The following is a 24,053-nucleotide window of genomic DNA, read 5'->3' as shown; positions in this document are numbered from 1 at the left end:
ATTCGCTAGCGAGTACATTTCCAAAACAATACTCTTATAACACAAGCCAATAGATCAATGTTTTCCCAACAATACGCTGGCTGCCAAAAGTTTTTATTAACATTCGTTATTCTGTATGGAACATACGGAGAAGTTATATAAAGCGACATATCTAGGGATTTCTGTACACCCGGTCCATCATTTTAAAGTGTAATTTTTGTTTTATGTTATTGACGAGCTCTTATAAAGAATTTTGCTTTAAGATGCAACTACAAGTTGTATGAATTGAACCACGTGCTGCATAATTTGTGAAGCCACAGTTAAAAACAATGATATCAGGCTTAAAATATTCATTCGAAGACCGCCGAATTGCATTTGTCAACTCATATCATTTTTTAAAGCTCAGACACGACACAACGTAGCAAATATCATATGATATCTCAGGACTCACGCAGGAAAATGTTTGAACACACATTTGTAAATAGTTGAGTGAAGAGAAAGATTAGTTTTCACAATTGGCAAAAACCCGTCACCAGCTGCTCATAAGTGCGACGGAGATTGAAGATAGCTCCCAACTGAGTCGACTCAAACGTATTTTCACTTCACACTTTCAAAAATTTATCAAAGGGCTCATTTCATTGGTCGAATTTGGGTGTCTGGTGTAAATAAAGTGAGTTCATTCATTAGCTTTTAATTTGAGTCTGTAGCACTCGTCTTGCATGAGTTCGTCTGCCTGCTTCATATAACTGACAAAGGGATCGCTTGCAGTAAGGTAAGTTTTACGTTTTCTTCAATACCAAAACTCTGATATTGAGTATACTTCAACAGCAGTATGTTACTTGTTAGTTCAATTTTTTTTACCTGGGGCCCTCAATTCGTCAAGGGACTTTTGCTAGTATCGGAAAGGTAAATTCATGACTTCTGTGATATTTTCTGCCATGTCAAAGACAGATTCTATGAAACTCAATTCTCATCCATCGCGTGTCCTTTAGAAACATTCTGATGGTCCTCGATGCACAAAAATACATTTATAAGTTATATCACAGCAAAGCAAAATTTTTGAATTTCTTTGGGGAGGCTTCCGGCAAAATTGTCGAAAAGGAAACCTCGAAATTGCAATAGTTTATATTTCATAATCACCAGGTATTTCCAATCGATTTTGAAGGAATTCCACTGGAATTTAATCCCAAAATTAGCTGCTTCTCTCTTGCCAAATTTTGAATTACACTGATCTGAAGGGTTTTTTTTCCGACATTTCATTCATAGCCTTCGGAATAAATTATAAACTTAATTTCTTTGTTAGATATGCCTGACACCAAAATTACTTGGGGTTTATTACACTGAGCGCCTCGCCTTTGTGTAATTCAAGTTACCAAAAATTAATGTTAGGTTGATCAAACTCGCGTGTTATGCCTTTGCTAAGTCTGAGCCCCCTCTGCGGACGTTTTCACAAAATCTCTTTCCTGAGATTTCCAATTTTCAAGAATCTTAAAGGCTTCACATAAATCTTGGTGATGATTCGCCACACCTGCTTGATTCCAAAACGCTTTTCGCGTGTGAAGCCCTTAAAAGAAAAAAAAACCCACATAAATCTGAAACTAGAAAGAAGTAGGTTTAAAGAAAACATGGTTACGTCAGGAAAAGATGTTCTTTCCGTTTTATATGAAACCGCAATTGGCATTGAACCACAGCCAAAATAAAAAAAAACAAATATTTACAATGCTGGGCATATTTTTACATGCTGTGTTCAATTTAAACGACTTTAATCCGTCGAACACCGTCACCTGATAAGTTACGCTGTTACTTTTTAAGCAGAGTGGTTTTCGCCTATCATTTCAAGCCAGCTGCCCTGCGGAGTTGTTTCTGAACTTACACAAGTTTAGGTGGAAGAATGGCCTCGGTGTTCTGCGAGGTATTTACTTCTTATTTAAGTTTTTTAACCTGCTAATAATCTTCATAAATTTGTTCACTTGATACTGTCAAGAAAATTTTGTTTGGGGTTCATATTATCGCCATTATTTTGCTTTTAATTCTGTCTGGCTGAAGGGTTTTTCTTTTATTTTCTTTTTTTCTTTTTTTATTTTGTTTTCAATTTTTTGAAAAAAATATTTTTGAAATAGTAATGTGTTGTGTCTTTACGCATTTTCCATAGATATCGTGATAAATATCCTTACCCTTCACGTTATTAATTGATTACACTAATTTCAGCAGAAATAATAATACTTTTGTTGCAACTTTCAATGTCCGAGTCAACTTCATAGACTAATGTATAACTAAAAATTATGGAATTTAAGACGAAAAGCTTGATCATCGATCTTTCCCAACTAACAGTGACCGAGTTATTTGATTTTGCCAAAAGTACCGCATTACAAGAGCATTTCCTCAAGGTGTTAATTTTTAATTACTTTATTTCATCGTGAGACTTGTACGTATTTATGGAAATATTTTTAATGGTACGAGTATTTTTTCTTCCTGCTTGTTTGCGGAAGCTTTTTTAGAATCTAGACGGCTGAGCAAAAATGGAGAATATTGTAAACCAAGTGCCTTTAAATCGAAGACTCTTTGACGAATGTTTGAATAAATAAGTAAATATACTTGATCTATCGCCCTCCTCAAGGGCTAGAAACAAATTATAGAAATAAACTTTAAGAATCCCAAATGGGAGGAAACTGACCAATGCCTGTTACGTTGCAAACACAGCCGAGAAGTGGATCCGGGGATGACGCAAAACACTTATAGCTAGTGGTGAGGGTAGGACATAAACACGGTCCCTTTGGAAAACAAAAATCCCAAAATTTGGACTTTCAAACATATTGGAAGGAAGAGGACACCGTGACTGGGAATCCTCTCTTGATTCGATACTTCTATGCTTTTTAAATTAATTTATTTAATTTGACAGGCGGATAGCTTCCCATTGGGCGTCGATGATTTCACATCAAAACAGTATTCAACGATAGAGTCAATGGAGAAAGATGGAGAAACAGAGTTTAATGGACATCAATACGAGGGAGTTAATGGCAATGGCGTTCATGAAGAGTTTAACAATAAGTTGGAAGACAATGACGATATTGATGAAGGCAAAAATAAAAACAGGGAGGGAGTTATTAATGGTTATTGTGCTGGTAACACATATGAGGAAACAACAGACGAATCCTCCGCTGAACCTTTGCCTTACTATGGAAAAACATTAGTTGCTCCAGAGTATTTGAACTTTCAACTCACGGGTGATAGCTCAAACACAGAAGAGAACGAAAATGAAGATGAAAAAGAAAATGACAACAATCGAACCGAAGAAGAGGTGAGATCTGCTAAACCTAATTTCACACTTGCGGGGCAAGACGCCGGTCACATATGTGATTTAGAGGATGAACTGATCGAAGAGGAAGAGAAAGAGAGTGCATCTGATCAACGGAAGAATGTTACTGGAAAGGAAGGAAACAAGATGCTCGAAGATTCACCATTGATTTTACAACCAGAGAGGGAAGATGAACAAGACTTTGAAGCTGAAGTGGAGATGGAAGAAATGGACTCAGATGGAGATGAAGATGACCGAGGGACTAAAGACGATATAGAGATGGAAATGGACGCGAACGGTTATGATGAAGAAAATGAGGAGGAGGAAGAAGAAGAAGAAGAAGAAGAAGAAGAAGAAGAAGGAGAAAGTGAAGAAGAGGATGGAGTTCAACAAGGAGACGAGATTACTGAGGTAAATGAAACGGAAGCGTGTGACAATAGTGAGAAGGGCGAAGGTTTGGAGGACGAAGAGATTGAGTCCGAAGACAAAAGGGAAGAGGAGACCAGCGAAGCGGATGAGATTAAGCAAGGAGAAACTAATGAAGGAGATGAATCAAATCGTTACGAGCATGATGGAGATGAGGAACTTGACGAGCAAGAAGAAGACGAAGACGTAAGTCCAGATGAAGAGATACAAGGAGTGGCAGACAAAGACGATGGATCTGAAGAGAGCATTACAGGTGGAGCTTGCTATGACAAAGAAGACAATTCTGAGGTAGATGGAGATTTTGAGGGACAGGAGAACGAGGATAGAATCCCGGAGAAAAATGTGGAGTATGGAAACAAAGACGGAGAGGTTGCTGTGAAGCAAAACGTTGAAGAAGACTTAGCTCTTGACGATCAAGACGAGAATCTTGTTGAGCCACCCAAGCCAGCTGATATCGACGTCATACAAAATGACGGTGCTGACGAAGTTGACGTGGCCTTCAGAAAGGAATCTAATTTTGAACACTGTGATTCTCTGAAAGTGAATGTGGAGTCGCCAACACGAGACATGGTGGATGTGGCTTCTCTTGAATTCCTCAATGAAGTAGAAGGGGAGGACAAGGAGGTTGAAGATAATGAGAGGCAGGGCGATCACATAGAAGACCCCACCTCAGAAGAAGAATCAACACGGAAACCTGAAGAGCAAAATGGACCGACAGCAGTAACGGTGAGGGCAATTTTCTATGTCTTAACAGTTTCTGGAAGCTTAGTACGAGCTTCTAAATGATTCGTCTCTGTTTAAAAAGGGGAAACGTTTTCTTTATTTAACGTCTTTTGGGGCGTGTTGCGCAACTTTACGTGTTACGCAATCAATGCACCTCGTTAACGTAATTTGTTGTCTGAAATTAAAATTCTTCATAATAGACCTTTTTACGGATACGGCGGCCATTTTGATTTCTATTGTTTCAAATAGCTATTATGGGATGCCCAGGGGTCAAATAAACATTAATGTGCCCCCTAAACATCCCATAATGTCTTTCGAAACAATAGAAATCAAAATGGCCGCCGTATCTGGAAAAAGGTCTTTTGATGGTTTGCATATGACGTCACCGCGGCCATGTTGGTGTGCATCTTTCAATGCAGTAAAATGTAATCTTATTATGCAAACTTATGGGCCATTTTCTATTGTTTTGTACATCAACATGGCCATCTCATCACGTGGATGCAAACCAAGAATAGCAGACTTTCGATATATTTAATTTCAGTCCTAAACAAAGAGCATCATCTCGAGGCTCTGGGGAATAAACTCATACAAATCCTTACATTTATTACCCAAAGCCTCGAGCATGATGATGCCTTTTGCTTGGGACTGAACTTTAATAGACCGAAATTGATCTAAGGAAAGAAACATTTTTTTACAGACTAATGGAGCAGTTGAAAAATCGGAAACGCAACTCTTAAATCAAGGCATAGAGGGAGTTGAAGATTATTTCGAGCCACAAAACGAGAGTTGCCCGAGTGATGATTCTGCAGAGGATGAATCGCAAGAAGGCGAAAGCATCGCCGATAATGATGACGATGTGGGAAAACTTGAGCCAGTGCCTGAAGAAAATGGAGCGGAAAGTGACGAAGAAACTAAGGATGAAGTGACATTTGTTGGTAAGAGAAAAGTCTTAAAACTCGCTCAAGGAAATTTCCAATTGGAAAGGGATGGCGCAGTGGTGAGAGCATTCGCCTCCCTCCAATGTGACCCAGGTTCGATTCCCGGACCTAACGCCATAAGTGAGTTGAGTTTGTATTGATTATCTACTGTGCTCCGAGGGTTTTCCGTCGGATTCTCCGGTATTCCTCCCTCAGCAAAAACCAGCATACAGCTGATTCCAGCGGGGCTGTAAGCTGTGCTCCAAGGTCATACATAGACCGTATAGCGGTTGTCAGAGGCACCATAGTATGATTTCGCTTCGACCTTGTTGAGTTGCGTCGACGACGACGACTAGCTAGACTCATTACTTATTACTTAAAAACTCTTAGAAGGGCTGGTTCAACTCAACCCCTTGTGTCCAATAGAGAACCCCTCACACTAAAAGTTACTCTCGGTTTCAAAGTGTTTTCTCTTATCAGTTTCGTTTAGGAAAGTTTTTCACCCAACGAAACTAAAACACGCAAAATGAAGAGTGAAGTAAGGGCAAAAACTGAAAGAAGAGAACGAATGTATCATCTTTCTAATTTATTAACACAAAACGCATTGAAATAGAAAAATGGAAGTAAATATTAGAGCAGTTTTCAAAGCCCAATCTCCATATAGAGTATTAGAGTTCAATCTAATACAGGGACATCAGACCGAGAATCCGGTGGAAAACTAATACAGGTTCTTATCATATTTCCAAAACCACGAGTTCTTGTTTGTTTTTAAGTTCAACCGGTCATTGAATTTGAATGTGTTAGAGCAAGTTTCAATCGAGTGTCGTAAAACAAAAACCAAAAGTAATTACTTTGACCAATCAAAAAGAACGGAGACAATCCAGTAAACCAATCAAAACTCGAAGTATTTTCACGTAGCCGACACAAAGCGCGGGAAATGTGCCCGCGCATGCGACGATTGGTTTTGGTTTCACTTCTGATTGGTTGAAAAAATTGCTAGAGAACTTTGAACCAATCACTGAGTGAAGTAATGCAAAACGAAAACAATTCGCTAATTACTTTCGATACTCAATTGAAAACCTCTAACACGAATAATGACGTTATACGTTTGTTTTCACGATAATTATTTCGATGCATATAACACGCAATGAATTTCTTTTATGTTTTTTTTCCACTGAAGTACGTCACCAAAAAGGACCAGACGATGATTCAGACTTAAGTGGAAGAGTAAAAGAACTTGGAAAGATGTTTGAAGGTGGTGGTCCAGTGTTCCCGAAAACAGCCAAAAGTGATAAAGACAAAGGTATAAAAAAGTAGGAAATAGCTAGATTCCATTACCACACATGTCCAATACTCCGACATATTGAGATTCCTGGTACGTCACAATAGACATCACAAAGTGTCTCAAAGTGTCTCACTCTTTACGTCTCACAAAACTGTTACTATTTTTTTAAAGAAGAAGGGTTAGGGGACACTGTGATGTCTATTATGATGTACCATGAATCTCATAATGTCGCAGTATTGGAAAACTCTCTCCATTACTGTCTATCCTGGTTATTTAATCCCTTGCTAAAAAAAAATCGTCTTCCGTTTGCGTTTCTAGTATTCGTGATTTTAACTCCAACTAGTGAGCCAGATGTTGTACAATATACTTGTGTAGCGCATAATATCAGGCTTGATATTGCCTCGGAACGCATTTTTAATGCCCGTTATAATGACGCTCACAATAGCCCACTTTCGATATATTAAAATTCATTCCTAAACAAAAGTCATTACCCCAAGGCCCTGGGGAATAAACGCATACAAATCCCTATATTTATTCCCCAGAGCCTCGAGATGATGCCTTTTGTTTAGGACTGAATTTTGATATATCGAAAGTGGGCTATTCCCTTACCCCACCGATGTGGGCGTCAACGCAATCGAGACACGTCCCCGGATGTCCGTTTGGAATTCAGTCACATCATGAGGGCTTTTGATCAAGGGCTTGCCTACTTATACAGTATGTTGCCCAGTATCCGACCACTTCAGTTTAAAACTGCTATAGTTTTCCTTCCTTAGCCGCAAGAGCTGTGAAACTTGTCCCTGAAGCAGTAAATTTAGTCTGTAATATGATGAAAATAAGTTTTGCGTCTTTACTTCGTTTCCGTGGTGAAATTCCAGATGTCCATTGCTGCTTAGTATCCGACCACATGAATAAATTAAACCGAACTTCGTGAAAAAATTGAAAATTCCGTTCTATAACTTCTGCTTCCGATAGTTATGCAAGTGCAGTGATAAAAGCAACACACGGAAAGTAATTCCGTCGATAATTTTTCGTCGGAATCAAAAATTAATTCGCACAATTAAGCAAATATCTGGAACATAAAAAACACACCGAGAAACTTGGCATGTATTTGCTTTAAAAAGCTACTTTGGAAAAACACAAAATACCTTGGAAAACGTTGAAGAAAGTTTCAATTGATCATGAGTTGTATCAGAATAGCATTACACCACACACAAATCAATTGAAGTTAACGATATGAAAATAATCACGACTGCAGCTTAGACAATGATTTTTGCACAGTAATCAAATAAAATTGGGTCGTACTCTGGGCCACCCTGCCAGCAGAGCCTTTCTTAACTCGACGAGAAAGAGAGTACTCTGCAGAAAGTCTTTATTGAGCTTGCGCAAGCCGTTGCTTGGAGACAGTTTCAAACCCAGGCCGTCTCAATCGCACTCCTAGACGCGATATTGATTTTCATACTGAAGGCTCGATTTTGGTCTTCGTCTTGTCAAAAATATGATGCGCGCGCTGCCTAAACCGGTTTGACCGGAGTGGTTAGCCCAGAAACGTGTGCTGCGGCGGCTTAAAAGACTTGACACGATTTCTGCAGAGCCTCGATCTCTTGCGCTCGTCCTGTGATGAGTTTTGGAGAGGCTCTGCTCGCAGGGCGATTGTGGGCACTTTTAGAGAAAATTTTGTTAATGATTCTGACCTCCGTTATTCTAAAAACAGTAAGTTTCAGGGAGAATTGAAGGATGTTCTATTTCTTTGAGAATACTCACTGCAAATATCGAAAGTTTCCTTCAAAGATATCGTGATTTATAGACCCTTTCTTCAACAGCGATAGATTTACTGCGCAGTGAAAAGCGTTAATATTTGTCAGGAAAATTTCACTCACCGGAACAGAACGGCGCCCTATGTAAGTGATTAAAGCGCGCCAACGCTTGCAACTCAAAGCTTAAATGTTCGGTTTTCTTTCGGTATACTTTGTTTTTCGTAAACTAATACTCCAGAGCGTTGCAAAAATTGAAATTATTCCGATAACTGGTCGGATACTGGAACCGGTTGGAGGATACTGGGAAACTTGCTGTACACCTAAGTCGGTTTTCCTTTTCGTTATAGAGGATGGTACTCCAGTGAGCGTACGCAAGTACAAGGCAATGTTTGAACAAGATCGATATTGCGCTGAGCAGGCTCGGAGTGCAGGTAACATAAGGCAGTCATTGTACAGTGTCCAACGGGCCGTTGTATGCCTCTTTTTATGCTTGTCCCCAATGCGACTTTAAGTGCAGTCTTTCTTTTGAAAATTCATTTATTAGTCAAGACATCCTGCAAGCAGAGTCTCCTTTTACTTTCACCGGTGATACAAGGAAGTATTTTGAAGAGGTGCAAATTATCAACATGTATCAAACTCAGTTGTATAGACCTCTTTCATAATGGCGACCAAATAAATTATTCTTTTGTTTTAATGCTAATAAGCCCTACTAACCTCGCTACGACGAGCAAATTTCAAAAGAATATTTGTTTTAAAACGAGGGCAGTAGGTCTATTTAACATAAATACAAAAGAATGTAAAGTTGGTCGCCATTTATGAAAGTGGTCTATTGGTTGCAGTGAGCATTAATATATCATAAATTCTGGTCCTGGTTGAGTCCTACTTCTTTGCGCGTGACTGCACCGCAACCGTTTTTCCAACTTCATCCTGGTTTGAAAATCGACAATCTCCCCCTGGAATATGGTGGCATTAGTTCTATGTCCAGAAATGTCTGGACATCACTGCAGGCATTGAGTACCTGGCTTCATCATCCTATCTTTGTTTGCATGAACGATTTCATTCTATGTACCTGTTTTAGGTCGAAAGGATGAATTAAGTGGTCCTCCGAGAGGTATTGTGAAAAACATGAGAGGAGTGTTTGAGAAATCCCAGGGCTTGGAATCCAGAACAGGATAAGGTAATTAAAATGACGAGTAAAATAAAACGATAGTTAAGTGGACCGCTACCACCTAAGTGGAAGAGAGATTTCAAAGCTTGCGTTCCCGCTGCGCAAGGAAAAACGCAAATTCAAGAGAAGCTGTGCTGTTGTGCGGCTAGGTGAGGGCTGTTACAGTTGTAGCTAAGTTAACTGGCCTAAGAGTGGAAGCGAGGCTACCGGTGACACTATTTTGATACAAACCTTTGTGCTTTTCTCATGTTAATGTAGGATATGGAATGACAACAACACAATATATACGATAAAAGCAGTGAGATCTGTATCAACACAAGGTCAACTACAGCCTCTCAGTCATTTCATAGGCTAGGTCAGTGTGCAAACTGAACTGTAAAATGGGCTATACAAAGGCATAATGAGATTCCTTATTTCTTCCCTCAATGAACAACCTTTCAGAGTCACTAAATGAATACACTGAATTCTCTTTGCAGATCAAATATTTCTTGCCCCTGCACATCGACAACTCGATCAACAATGTAAGACGAACAACTAAAACAAGAAATTAATGAGCTCTTTTGTAATTGAAGCAAGGAAAGAAGATTCTGCATGTAGAAGATTGCAATTCTACCTTGAGAAAAGTCATTGGAGGATTTGTCGTTTATCCGGCGTTAAACATGACCTAAATCAATGTGACCTGGGTCACGGTTGTCAGAGAGAGTTTTATCATACCTTCTTCTAACTGAGTTTGAGCGGGGCCGCATTCTATGCTGCGGAACGCTTTTTCCTGCTCGGTTTTTTCGTACTCGGGCCGTAATTTTAACTGGAAAAACAAGGAGTTGTAACTTAAAGCATGGTTCAAGGAAATGATGATAGTAAGATATTTATTATACATCTACATCTTTGAATTAAGTAACAAAAATTAGTGGGCTGGACTCTTCAATAACACCCGTTAAACTTGCTCATTAATAACTGAGAAACATAAAGTCGTTTCCCAGATCATTTCGGCTTGTTTTTCAAAGCGAGGCTAAATGTGAGATTTTCGTGATTAAGGTCATTAGTTTAGTGTCGAATATCAAGTTACTTTTGGAGCAAAGCTTTTAAAGGCGCCATTTCCACGCAGAGGCAACGCGATCGTTTGGTATTGTTTTGAAAATGGAACTATTGTTGCATAGCGTATTTCGATAGGCTAACTATTTTTGTCGCCCCAATTTCTGTAATTTCGTGATACACGAGATTCATGCGCGGCGCGCAATGTATTCAAGGTGGAAATGGGCCTTTAAATGACTTTGAAAAGAACTGGAAAACTGGTAAACATTTTCCTAGCCTTTCCTGATGTGCTTTTTCTGCACGAGGTAGTTCTAATGTCTGAGTCTGAGTGAAATCCTAAAGGGTTTACTATTCAAAAGAAAGCTACTGAGAAGTACTTTCCTGTGGTTGCTTTTTCTTTCTGGACGAGCTAGGGTGCTTTCGCAGTACCTTTTTGCTACCCTCCTTGTGAAAAATGCTTTTAATTTTGTTAAGTGCTGATATAAACAAATGGAGCCTCGTTTTGCTCCTATTCGGCTGCTGGAAAACTTTAAGACATAAATACAATTTGATTTAACATCCAAATAGTCAATAGAACGGGTGAACGCCCATGCTGGGTTTCATGTGATCAAAGCGTTTCTATTAAACTGAAATACTTCCTTTAGATAAAATGAAGCTTTCCAACAGAAGTAAACATATTTCCTCGAAATTCGCTTTTGAGTGCCCCGCATTTAGTAAAACTGGCAGGTTTTTGGATCAACAACCGAGCTGGCATGAATCCATTCTTCATTTGTCATAACGAATGAATGGCCTTAAAACATTTGCGACTGTTAATGAAGAGTGGACCCATGCCCCTCACTCGCTCTGTCATGGGTTACATGACTGCTAGTTTTCTCCTGCACAGAAAAGGCAAAATTGTCCTGACGAAAGTAGCGAAATGTATGTTATTAGGGGGAAGATTTATCTTAGAAACAAAACGTTCCGCAGGTTTTTTGTATATATTACTGGCATGTGTAAAAGCTTAAAATGAAACCGAATATCTGGTGTTTTACCGACTAAATAAACATCTTAAGTATCTAGCGACAGGAGTGCCTTTTTTCGATGAGTGTCGGAAGTGATGTGCTAATTGCTGGGGTTGGCGTAGCAGGCAAGAGTCTATTTTCTTTTATATTGATTTTTAATCGAAAGATTAATGTTGAGGAAAGACTTCCGACACGGTTACATGTCTAAAACGAGATTAAGAGATAATAACCACACCCCATATGGTATAAAAGGTTGTTTAACCCAGCTTTGTGGCGTACAACTAGTTTTAGATTTCACTGTATAAGACTGAAAAGTTAAATATACTTATGACAAAGGGGTGTGCCCTTTGTCATCGATCTGGAGCATAACATTTGAATTCGGCAAAGACGGAAAACTATTGACATTTATGGGAAGGGATGGCAACACTTCCTACACCATGAACAAGGTATGTCTATGTGGCGTTTACTAGTCGACTTAAACCCTTGGAGAAAAGAAAACAGTCATATTTACACCTTAATTAAGGTCAATTTGGAGAGTATTGTCAAGGACTGGAAAACCACGCGTCGATAACAAATTGTCTGTATTTGGGAAGTGACTTCGCAGAACCAGCAAGCTGTAACTGCACAACTTCGCGCTGTGTCGAAGCATCGATTTAAGTCTCTTTGGCAATTAAAGAGTACGTTTGCCTACAAAGTAGACAGCTATAGTCCTCACGAAGGCATCGCCTTTGTCTCAAAACATTTTATGCTGTAACGCGCGCGTTGCAAACAAAGGATCCTCTCCTGGGAATTCACTTCACTGCCATAATATGCATATTATTTGATACGTGACTTGCACAGAAAGGTATTTGGAAGCTAGCTTCTCAAAGGTAAGGTTTATCGAATATGTTGTTTGAATACTCAAGTGTGTAAATTGGCGATTAAGTGTGATTAGTCTACATTTTTGCATGGAAGTTTAGCATTTGAGGGAAAATTTTGGTCTTAAAACGATGGTTTTAACTTGTGTGTTGTGCGATCTTGTAGCTGCTGAGTTTATATAATTCTTTGCATTTGTCTTTGTTGAATTCATGAAGGGTTCGGTTACCATACCCATATTTCATGAACAAGAATCAAGCGAGACAACTCTGAGAATGAGAAATTTCCAATTATTCATCTGTGTCCTTTCTTTCGCTTATGCAATCTCGTTCATTAGTACCAAAGAATGTATCACTGAAGTGCATTTCCTGAACAACTTAAAGGCGATTTGGAAGTTATGATTTTAGCCTACGATTATTATAAACAGTACTTCATGACTCTCGACCATTTACTGTCGTAAGGGTGTCTCAAGTATTTAATTTACATGGTACGATATGATACGATACGATACGATTCAATTTGAGATAAAGGCGTAGGTTACGAAAGTTGCAAGTAATAATTGTTCTGTCTTAATCGCCCTTAAGCACTTCTTTGATCACACGATCTCTGATCCCTCGACGACCAAACTATACCCCTCTTTTTTAGGTGAAAACGTGATTCAAATTACGCCTTATCCACCAGCTGGTTTTGTCCTCGGTGATACCAAATTCGCACGCTTTGTAGACAATAACCAACGCTCTGTAAACAATATTAGTAATAACCACGCGCGGTAAACAATATTCAGCTTTTTGCCCTCTGCCAGAGTTAAGTTACTTATCCTGTTGTGTGCGTGCTTTTTTTTTTTTTTTTTTTTTTTGACGCGCCATCACATCCCTAAAATAATGCGGGTCACGATGTTTTTGTCAACCTTCGCCGAATCTATACTTTTTATTAAAATGCTCTCGTATCCTTTCATGATCATTTCTGCATCAATAATTAATTGCATTGAAAACTATATTGAATCTCGTACAAAAGAATGAACAGCCTCGATCCCAGGGGAACCCTTAAGTCAAAAATTAAAATTAAGTACGAAACAGAAAAGTTCACATCGCTTATTAAAGTATTGGATATTTTCACAAAAAAGTGGAGTCTGTCACCATGCTCTGGAATGGCTTCGTAATTTGTTGTTGTAATTTTTGTTTTTAGTGATCGAGGGTTGTTTTTTTTTTCCTTAACTTTTGATCATGTGGTTGTGTAAATAAGAAAATAAATTACAGGACCAGTGCTTCCATTGTTTCAAAGAAAGGACGGATCATGTTATTTTTGAAAGGGATGGGATTGGGATTTGGAAATTTCAAAACATCTTGCACAAGTAAAGAAGCAATACGATTTAACATTGTCGGCTAAAAAATTGTAAGAACTAGAAATGCTAAAAATATAATTCTCGTAAGAAAAAGCTCCCCCACCCCCCCCCCCCCTACCTTTTTTTTGGCTGCTGTCGCCAGATTTGCGTATGGAGCCACGAGATGAAGAAGTCAGGCCGTGAAATATTGGAAAAACAAAATACATAAAAATATACGCTCAAGGCCGAACAGCCAGTCTTGCATCATTATTATTTTTAAACTTCAATCATTAAAGGTGAACTACTGGGTCACTTTTAGCATTCTGATTCAGCGAAAAAATAATAATAACGTTACCGGCTTTAGCTATGATCTATTAACTTCAGCATTTTTTTTAACTCTGTGTATTTGTAATAGTAATAGGACTCAGTGCACCCTGCTAGTAGAGCCTTTCTTTTGCTTGCTCGATTTCGGCGTTCTTAACAAAGACTCTGCATGAATCGAGTAAGATCTTTGTTGAGAATGCGCTTCATGTATGTTGCCAGGATGCAGTTTTGAACCCAGGCCTAATATGCCTTATAGGCGCTGCTATCTTGATTTTTCATGGTACAGCTGGCTCAATTTTAACCATCGGTTTTATCACTAAACGGATGCTCGAATTGAAAAAACCAGTTTGATGAGAGAAAACAAGATTGTCTAGTCCAGAAATTCGGGCTGCGGCGGCTTCAAAGAGTTGACGCGATTCAGGCAGAGCCTCCTTTTCTCCTCCTTAGGAAAGAAAAAAAATTGCGAGCATGATTACCCCTGAATTGTACGACACGAAAGTCCTATTACTAATGAATCGTAACTATAACAAAATGTGAGGATTAAAAGTCTTTGAATACCTTTTTGTCTGAAAAAGTTAAAATTATATTCTGTTTTGCAAACAGTAGGAAAACAAAAAGAAAGAACCCATCCAAGTGCGTGTGATTGACGTGCCAATGGCGAAGATGTCCAATTACAGGTTTCCAATTTGGAGTTGTTCAAATTGAATACCTGTAATTTCCTATTGGACACCCTCGTCATCGCACGTCAATTACACGACTAATCATCACCATTACAATTTTCTCAAATTTGATTGGTGCATTAAGTGCTTTATTTTTCACTAATTATTGTGTAGGGTGGTAATCGGACAGTGAAATCGGACAGTTGGCTGTAATCGTATAACTGAAATCGGACAGTTACATCAGCCAGTCATATTAATTGCACTCAGCTTAATCCACCAATCACAGAATTTATCACAATAACCATAGCAACAACCACCTACCCTTCCAAACTGAGGATTTTCCAAAATGGACGAATTTGTAACATTAGACAATGAAAAGGAATGCATTTGTTTTCTCGGAAATTGTAATGGTTATGATCAATTGCTAGCAGGACTTCGTGTCGTCCAATTCGGTCGGCAAACAAACTCGTGATTAAAAAAATCGGACTCCCGCTACGCGGTCGTCCGATTTTGTTAATCACTCGTATGATTACAGACCGAATTGGACTCTACTCGGTCCTATTACCATTATAAATAGGCGCGCGCAGATTCAATCAGCTTCGAGAATTTTGTAATATTTATGATTAGCAGTTTCATAATTTCCAGTTGGAACCCAAGAGCGCGTTTCTTTTCATGCTGACATATTCGCTTCTATTCGGGGGAGTACATTCTTGTCGGATGGCACAAATTAATGACTTCCTTCTCTCTATAGTCGCCAGACCCGGCGTAAATTGGTTTATGTTATGCCTGTTGAGAAGGACCTGGATCCCACACAGCCAAGGATAAACCGCTGGCTCGAAGAAGTGGAGTCTGCTATCAACCAGGGATCTTTATACGGCATCGGGAAGACAGAAAAAGCTGTAAGTGATTGAGGGAATTCCTAAAGCTGTATGCTACTTCGCACTCTTGCACCGTTTCCGGGAACTACGCAGACTACTGCGCAGTCTTGATCGCTCCCAGGGCCTTTTTAAGCCGGCCGAGGCCGAGGGCTGGCCCTACTCTAGGTTCTGGTAACGAGTTTGTTGCGCAGAAAATTTCGAACATAATAGAGTTCTCGTCCAAGTTTGAAAACACCACGAATTATTCATGAATTTATGCCAACGGACTAAGGCGTCGGTGTGGGTTATAATGTTATGCTTATCTTTTGAAAATACCATAATACTCTTTGTTTGTCCCTCCAAAGTTTGCATAAGCATTTTTTCCAGTTTCCCCCTCGTTTTAAGTCCCAAGAGTAACTGGAAACAATGCTTAAGCAAAATTTGGAGGGACAAACAAAGAGTATTATGGTATTTTCGAAAGTGGCGTGTATCGATATTATTTTGCAACCCCGGCTACCTCCACCCCTAATTTATCGATATACACAATTGCTAATTTGCTCTGAATTGACTATCATCGTTACTTTATTACACTGACAGCTTGATATGGATCATGGGAAATGGTCATATTCGTTTGAAGAGACAACCCAAGTGTATGAACATAAGACTCGAACCTGGGAATGTTGATTAATTTAACCCGTCACCTAACCACTTGTCCACCACGTGATGAAAATCGCAAGTGTAGCCACCCTTGAACTGGCGACACGACAGCTAAACCGTCATTCAATTTCTTGCGATTTTTTTTTCTGCGATTTTTTTAGCTCTCGCGTCGCCAGTTCAAGGGTGGCCACACTTGCAATTTTCATCGCGCGCTGGCGGAGCGACACAATTTGAAAAAATCGCATCACTGCCGCACGCAAAAAATCGCTTGTGTGGCCGCGGCTTAATCTCGTACCCAGATCTCACTCTACCGTGGGAGGTCTGGGTACTAGCTTAGCTGCGGCTTAATCCTTAGCGCTTGTTTCTAATGCGGTGTCATGTATTTCTCATAAACTGTCCCACTGGGACCATTCTTGTCACAGCCATTCAAAATGGCAGTCGTGCCGGATGTGGCTGTCCACCATTTTGAATGTTCCACCGGAAAGACTTCCGGAACGAGAGAAAGCTAATGGAACAATTTATGACGCTTCTACACATTTTGCGTCCATCTCTGGTTAAAGGAGGTAAAATAAGAGAAGACATTTTTTTCATGTTTGTGCCGATGATGTACCTAAGGGCGCGTTCGATTGACCGTATTCCGAATAACTCAAATAAGAATACATTGAATAGAAGTTAGAAATCGTTCGCTTTTACGGAGCTTCAAATTAAAATTGTCAAACATCCGATAAAATGCTATTTTAAACATATTTTTATTATCCTTGTTGCGTCAAAACACCAAGCATACAGTTTTAAATCATCACTCCACATATTCTTATTCCGGAATAGGGTCAATCGAACGCACCCTAAGGGACAACTTGCTGGATAATGATCATAGCCGAACAATTACTATATCTTTATTAAATGATTCTTTTAACTGGAAAAATCCACCAAACCAGATTTACGGAGAACACAGCTCTATTCATTTGCTTTTTGTTGTGCCAAACTGCTTGATTTTCCTTCGATTTCTGATTGGTTCCGTTGCATGTGATTGTCAGCCGGTCGCCAAAATGGCTTTGCGATGCTTAAATTTCAAACTCCCCCCTTACAACCAAAACGGTTGCTTTTCCGGAAATTAAATTTTCTAGAAAAGCAAAGCAGTCACAACATTTAAATGGTCGATAACCAATGCTAACAATCAATAGCCTTTTTAAAGCAAAACGCTCAGCTCGCTTGCGAGCCAGGATCGTTTTTAGTCATGGACAGGTTGAATTCTAACTATTTTCCTATCTTATTCCGGACACCCCAAGTCAACGCAATGCCACTCTGACTAATTTGCCATTCCGTTAATAGCTTATGTACAGTTGTCGTTATCTAAATTTGAGAAGGCGGAATATTAAAGAAAAATGGCACTATGAAAAGACTGTGTTTATCAGTTCAAACCAGAAGGCTTTTAACCGCGAATTAAAAGTGGTAAGATAAGCTCGGCATAAAAACTATGCCGCATTTTCACCGCTTGTTTAGACCATCGGCGATTTTTTTAAGTTTGTTTTAAACACCATCAGCTTGTCCACTCGACCTATGCATGCATATTCATCAGTTTCTAGTTTTCTTTTAACCGGCTTTTCTGTTAATAATCATTACTATTTTTTCATCTTTAAGGAACGTGTATTGAATGATTGTCCAAAATAGATCCCTTACGCAAAGGGTGCTCTATTGAATTGCCCTACAGAGGAGATCTTTTCGGTTTTTGTTTTAATTTATAAGCCAACGACTGTGGCGAAATACGGGAATCAATAATTATTTAAAAGGACTTGATTATCCATTGACAAATGAGTTATTTTTATCGCGTGCATCTGTTCTCCAGCGAATTTGTTGTCTCAGACTTTCACTTTCTGGGCCAATCTTAAGGCTTAGCTAAATCCTAAAAATACTTTTCAAAAAGAGGAAACGGAGGCTTATTTGAATGTAAGCGACTCACAAAGTACGGGCAACATCCTTTAGGAGGGTAAGTTTTATTTAAAAGCCGTAACAACACTCTGGTACACCCGGAAATCTATTTACGACATCATTTGCATCGCTGAAAGCACGGCAATTGTGTGAACAGAAAAGCTCTTTAAATGGCTTCCCTTTTTTACTTGGTTTACACATCATGTTTTCAGATTGTACTTTTGATATTTATCATGCGATAGCCGACGACTTTTGGCATCGAACGCTTAGCCCACGAGTGACAAATGAACAAAATGATTTTAGTCTCTACATACAAGTCACTTTGCCTTCATTTAAGTGTTGGGTTCAATGGCTAGTTGAATAATTTAATAGCGGAGACCACATCAGCTGGGAAGGATAAACTGCTAGAGTTTTAAGCCAATGAGTTCTAACCATTTAAGAATCCTTCGCCACATAACGTCTAAATAATCGTCATTTCACATTTTTGAGAGCTCGTTTCGCGGTTTATTTGCCGCATTTTTTAATTAAATTTCCATTTCTTCTTTTCGACGTCGAAGAAGGACTGAACGTAACGTTTTGCCCGATGAATCTTAGTTTGGAGGTAAAGACCGTTACAACTTGTTTCGTTCTGATAGAAACCTAAGTTACATGTTGTTACATATTTTCCATGTGGCCTTTCATTTTCAATTTAAAATTTGCTTCCTTCTAAGTCGCCAATGCTAATATATTTAACCTAGGCTATTTCCATATGCTTGGCTATTGACCCGCGGCTTTCATTTTTCCAACTGCGCTTTTATTTATATATCCAATTATTTGACAAAATTCTGGTGTGATAATTGTCGAGTTACAGCAATAACTTGTTTCATCTCTAAGAAAATTCATGCCATCTAAAAACCCTTTGCAACTTTGCGGGAAACTATTCTTCAAAAGGTAATAGCATTTCTTGCTTTATCAGTGGTCGATAGGTGATATTGTTTTATTACGTCGGTTATAGCTTTCTGCAAAAGAGATCGGTCTTTGCAATTGTAATTTTGAATTTCTGGCTTTATCATTGAAAATTGTACATTGAAAGAAAAAAAGTGATCAATCTTGAGCATAATTGGTGGACTTTTAAATGATTGTCATTTCGTTTGCCTCCAAACTTTATTTAGCATAATATTTAATCGCCCAGCAATACGGAAAAGACATATATGCTGTCAGAATACGATTTGTCTGTCTTCAAAGTGATAAAACCCTGGAAATATTAGGGTTATTGTAAATTAAATTAGTAATTTATGGTGTTTATATAAAGGGATAACTAATAGACTGGCAAACTTTCCTCAACCTCACATTGTTTCAAATCACGAAATATTATTATAGCGATATTTCTTATTTACAAACATTGACGACACATTTCTTTTGATATTGAAATTTGCCAACCTCGGCCAAAACAAGAGAATTTATTGTTTCAACAGTCAATTAGCTTCTAGTTAGGATATTGATAACAATGGGTGACGTAACGAGAAATATCGTTATTATTATTATTATTATTATTATTATTATTATTATTATTATTATTATTATTATCTTGTTTTCGCACATTGGACTTCCAATGGAACTTCCGTACTCCAGGAAGCTTGGTGACAATTCTCCTCAAACTTCTAGGACCTTCCTAAGAATCCTTCTTGGTCTCTATACCAATATTCTCTAGTCTCTTCTTTAGATCTTTTGGAACTGTTCCAAATGTTCGGATTACAATAGGAATTACCATTGTTTTCATTTTCCATAACTTCTTCAATTCTCATGCTACTGATCCTGGGATTTCACTACCTTCTCGACTTCTTTCTCCTCAATACGGCTATCATATGGTATTGCAAAATCTATTATTTTGCAACATTTATTTCTCTTTTCAACAACAATCATGTCCGGTCTTCTTGCCTCTATCACGTGATCAGTCTGTATCGTAATAAAATCCCATAATATGGGATAATATATTATTATTATTATTATTATTATTATTATTATTATTATTATTAAAACAATCTTAAATTTACAATATATAATCTTCTAAAATGCTAAAAATGATATTTACAATCTTAATCCGTATAAATAATAAAATATATGTTGTTTGCCAGCTGTGAGGTCCGTATAGCGATAAACTAAGACCGAGGTCATAGTTTTTCGCTATACGGACCGACCCTTAGCTGATAAGTAACTTTTTTTTTTTTTCCTCTCTCTCTATCTCTCAATTCCTCTCTGAAAACACTTCTTTAATTAACTCGCACCGCGCTTGATAGCAAATGCTGTAAGCGACATACAAAATGATTTGAATGCTATTTCAACGCCTCTGGTCCAACAAAAATCTGTTTTGAAACACTTACTTCTGTGTGTAAAGGGATCCGGTGTCTAAAATTGGAAATCTAAGGTCATTACACAAGCAGCTATAAAAGCAAGGTGACACACGCTAACACCAACCCAGCGTGGCCAACACATCACGCCTGCGCACAACCATTTCACCCGGTCAATTAGCAGCCATGGACAACTGTTTCGGCCTTTTGGGCCTCATCAGCATGGCGTAGCTAATATACCAGGCGGGTGTGTTTAGCAATTTAAGTGGCAGCTTCACATGCCAAACATGTGGTAAGCGGGCTTGGGAACAGCAAAACTGTTCTCCCACGGCAAGCTAATTGACCGGGTGAAATGGTTGTGCGCATGCGTGATGTGTTGGCCACACCGGGTTGGTGTTAGCGTGTGTCACCTTGCTTTTATTGCTATTACACAAGCTCACGCAACCAGGGCTAGGATTCCGCTCGGGTTGGCGGGCAAGACAGAAAAATTCCTCCCTCTCCCAGAGCCAATCAGATTGAAGGCTTCGCAGAATTCCGCCCGCTCGTGCATTGAGCAAAACATAATCAGTGAACTCTCATGATTAATTAAAAAACTAAAAACTGACGTTGAAGAAAGCTCTTAACTTCGCCGCCATCTTGAAGCAGTAGGTTGTTTTTTAGTTTCTCAGCTTGTAATTACGCCGATCAGATCAAGCCACTGATCCAACGTACACCGACAGGAAGATTGTCCACGGGTGCTTGCTTCAAAACTCTGTTTTTCAATTCACGTTTGAGAGGCATTTAATGTCTCTACTCTTTACAAAGACCAACAAGCGCGCACCGTGCAAAAAAATAAAACCTTCAAATTGACTTATTTACTTCCAAATAATTTGTATATGATTTCGCTTTTGATGTTAAGAGGTCAATGGAAAACACTCACTAATCAGTTTTCAGTCCACCTGAGAGTAAAATTTACCCAAATTGGCCTACAATAGTCCCTATCGGTGTCCATTTTTAAACCACGTTTTGCGCGACTTTATTTTCCGGCAAAACTTGGTTTTAAAATAGACACTATTCTAACTTGTTGACTATTCTTGCTTTGCACCCACGTGAGGAGACCGCCATGTTGGTGTACAAAACAATAGAAAATGGCCCCACAAGTTTTGCATAATAATAGAGTCAAATTCCCGGAAGACATTTTACTGCATTGTTCTGTATTCCAACATGGCCGCCGTGACGTCAAATGAAAACCCTCAATTTATTGGCCAACCGGATGACGTAATTATTATTATTTAAGTGCGATTAATTATTTTTATATGTCACTTCGCGCGAACCAAATCGAAAAAGGAGCCTTCCCTCCCAGTCACCTCCTTTCTTGCTTGTTCATAGGCTTATGCCCGCGAGCTCGCACGTCAGGGGTGACTTTCCATATCTTAATTAATGCTAGCAAGTAAGCAGGATGGATAATGTACTCTTTTGACGTTGATGGGGACAAACTTGATTTTGATACCAGATTCTTACTCTTGGGTATTGGACTCTACTTTTAGAAATTACTGGTGATTAGAACGATTTTCAATTGAGTGTCGAAAGTACCTAATTAGCGAATTGCTTTGGTTTTATATTACTTCACTCAGTGATTGGTTCAAAGTTCTCGCGCCATTTTTTCAACCAATCAGAAGTGAAACCAAAACCAATCGTGGCTTACGCGTGCACATTTTCCCGCGCTCTGTGTCTGCTACGTGTAATTACTTCGAGTTTTGATTGGTTTACTGGATTGTCTCCGTCCTTTTTGATTGGCCAAAGTAATTACTTTGGTTTTGCTTTTTCGACACTCAATTGAAACCGAGCGCGCTCTAAAAAGTTAATTATTTGATCATTCATTCACTCTTTATTTATTTATTTATTTATTTATTTATTTATTTATTTATTTGTTTATTTATTTATTTATTTATTTATACAGGAATGTTGGAATCGTAAAGGACAAAACAGGCCCCCATTACAGAATTTTCAACCTCCACCAAGAGACATCTTCAACAATAGCAGAAATATTCAGTACCTCAATCTTGAAACTCCATACATACCATCAAGTGTTCCTGGTATTTGCTTCTCGCAAAACAGCACCCGCACAGCTTTGACATTACCGAAAATCTCTGAGTTGTCTGTCACAAGGTTGCCAAGCGATTTCCAAAACATACGAGTTGGAGTTGAGTTTGAAAAGCGCGGCAAAGATTCACGAATGGAATCCACGACTCCCACTCTAGATGAAGAATTTGATTGTCGTCTGTCAGTCACAGAAAGTGTCAGCAATGACGACAAAGAACGTCGAATAATACCTGAAATCTCTTTCAAGAAAGATAGGCGTTTTTTAAAAAGGGTTGGAAAGCCTCTGAATAACAATGACTTTGATCCATTCGTTGCATATAAAAGTGGATCAACAGATTTTAGGTATCAGCAAGATAACTGTCTTGTTGACACACAAGGGCCATCTTGTTGCGAAAAAGAAAAACTCGCATTACCTACCCTGAGGGCCTGTGACACGAGCAGTAGTGTTACTCGTGAAGTGCCAAGTATTACCGTGTACGAGGATGAGGAATCGTCAGTGACCAAAGCGAAACAGCAAGAGTTGTCACTAGATCCTAGATTTCTGATGCCAACCGAGGTAGGATTCATACGGAACATTTTGTTGTCTAGTCACTAAAGTAAAGTGACATATGTCATTGTCTATGTCACATGTCATTTTTCATATGTCATATGTCACATGTCATTTTTCGTATGTCATATGTCAGATGTCATATCCTATGTCATTCATTGGTTCACCTGTTACGGAATATAAATCGAACTCACAAGTGACTAGCTCTCAGTTGACTTAATAGCTCGGTTGGTAGAACAGTGCTGCGCGATCGCACAATCATGGGTTCAAGTTCAGTTCGCCGAGCATGGATTTATTTCACGCGCTTCTACTTACAAGTGACCAGTTCCCAGTTGGCTTGATAACTCATTTGGTAGAGCAGTGCTGTGCAATCGCGTGGTCATGGGTTCGAGCCCCATTGAAGTCCATTCTGGTTCCCAGAGTCCTCGTTTGGTCACACGGTAAGTGAAAGCGAGTGGCTCAGGGGACGAGAATTGTTGAAGCCTAGATATTTTTTTTCAGGCTATCTTCGCAACTGCTTAAATTTCTCGGCTCTGTCAACCGCGATGTTCTCAAACTCTTATGTGTTTCTATTTCCGCAGTTCAAATGTATGAAAATTTCATATAATTTCTAAAAGCCGATTTACACGGTACGATTTTTGTCGCATGCGACAAGCTTACGATAGGCCTACGACATGACTCAAGATTGTAGTATACGTGAGAAAAAAAAGCCATAGCAATTTAAAATATGTTTAAGACGCAGCGACAATCGTAAGCATGTCGTAGACCTGTCGTAAGCTTGTGACAAAATCGTACCCTTTAAATCGGCTCTAAGAGAGATTACCTTTCGCTTCACTCTGAGCTGAGAAATTTGCAACGAAAAAAACAAAGTATTTAAATGCTCCTGATATCACGCGATATTTCTTTTGGTTTTTTTTT

At 38.9% G+C, this 24,053-nt stretch overlaps 2 protein-coding genes across 4 annotated transcripts in view; both read left to right on the top strand.

Moving 5' to 3' along the window:
• The first annotated feature begins 652 nt into the window (after positions 1-652).
• Positions 653-11,638, top strand: LOC138022838 (protein starmaker-like). Of its 2 annotated transcripts, none has more exons than XM_068869810.1 (8): positions 653-751; positions 1,795-1,891; positions 2,879-4,426; positions 5,121-5,358; positions 6,521-6,643; positions 8,727-8,810; positions 9,458-9,556; positions 10,024-11,638. In XM_068869810.1, exons 2-7 carry the CDS (start codon positions 1,871-1,873, stop codon positions 9,553-9,555), a joined length of 2,112 nt encoding a protein of 703 aa, XP_068725911.1. In that variant the 5' UTR covers positions 653-751; positions 1,795-1,870; the 3' UTR covers position 9,556; positions 10,024-11,638. The 2 variants fall into 2 exon arrangements, with proteins under 2 accessions (XP_068725911.1, XP_068725912.1); XM_068869811.1 differs by having other exon boundaries at positions 685-751; positions 1,792-1,891.
• Positions 11,639-11,853: 215 nt separating this feature from the next.
• The window catches only part of LOC138022840 (uncharacterized), a 15,016-nt gene continuing 2,816 nt past the window's right edge, over positions 11,854-24,053 (top strand). The window contains exons 1-3 of one of the 2 annotated variants that reach the window (XM_068869812.1): positions 11,854-12,026; positions 15,491-15,638; positions 22,446-23,144. In XM_068869812.1, the coding sequence (XP_068725913.1) occupies positions 15,522-15,638; positions 22,446-23,144 (816 nt within the window). In that variant the 5' untranslated portion in view covers positions 11,854-12,026; positions 15,491-15,521. Of the gene's footprint in view, positions 12,450-15,490; positions 15,639-22,445; positions 23,145-24,053 lie in introns of both variants that reach the window. The other variant, XM_068869813.1, reaches the window with a different exon arrangement.

Source organism: Montipora capricornis, chromosome 11 (assembly GCF_036669925.1).
Source record: "Montipora capricornis isolate CH-2021 chromosome 11, ASM3666992v2, whole genome shotgun sequence".
NCBI lineage: Eukaryota > Metazoa > Cnidaria > Anthozoa > Scleractinia > Acroporidae > Montipora > Montipora capricornis.
This window is presented reverse-complemented; position numbering and strand designations above follow the sequence as displayed.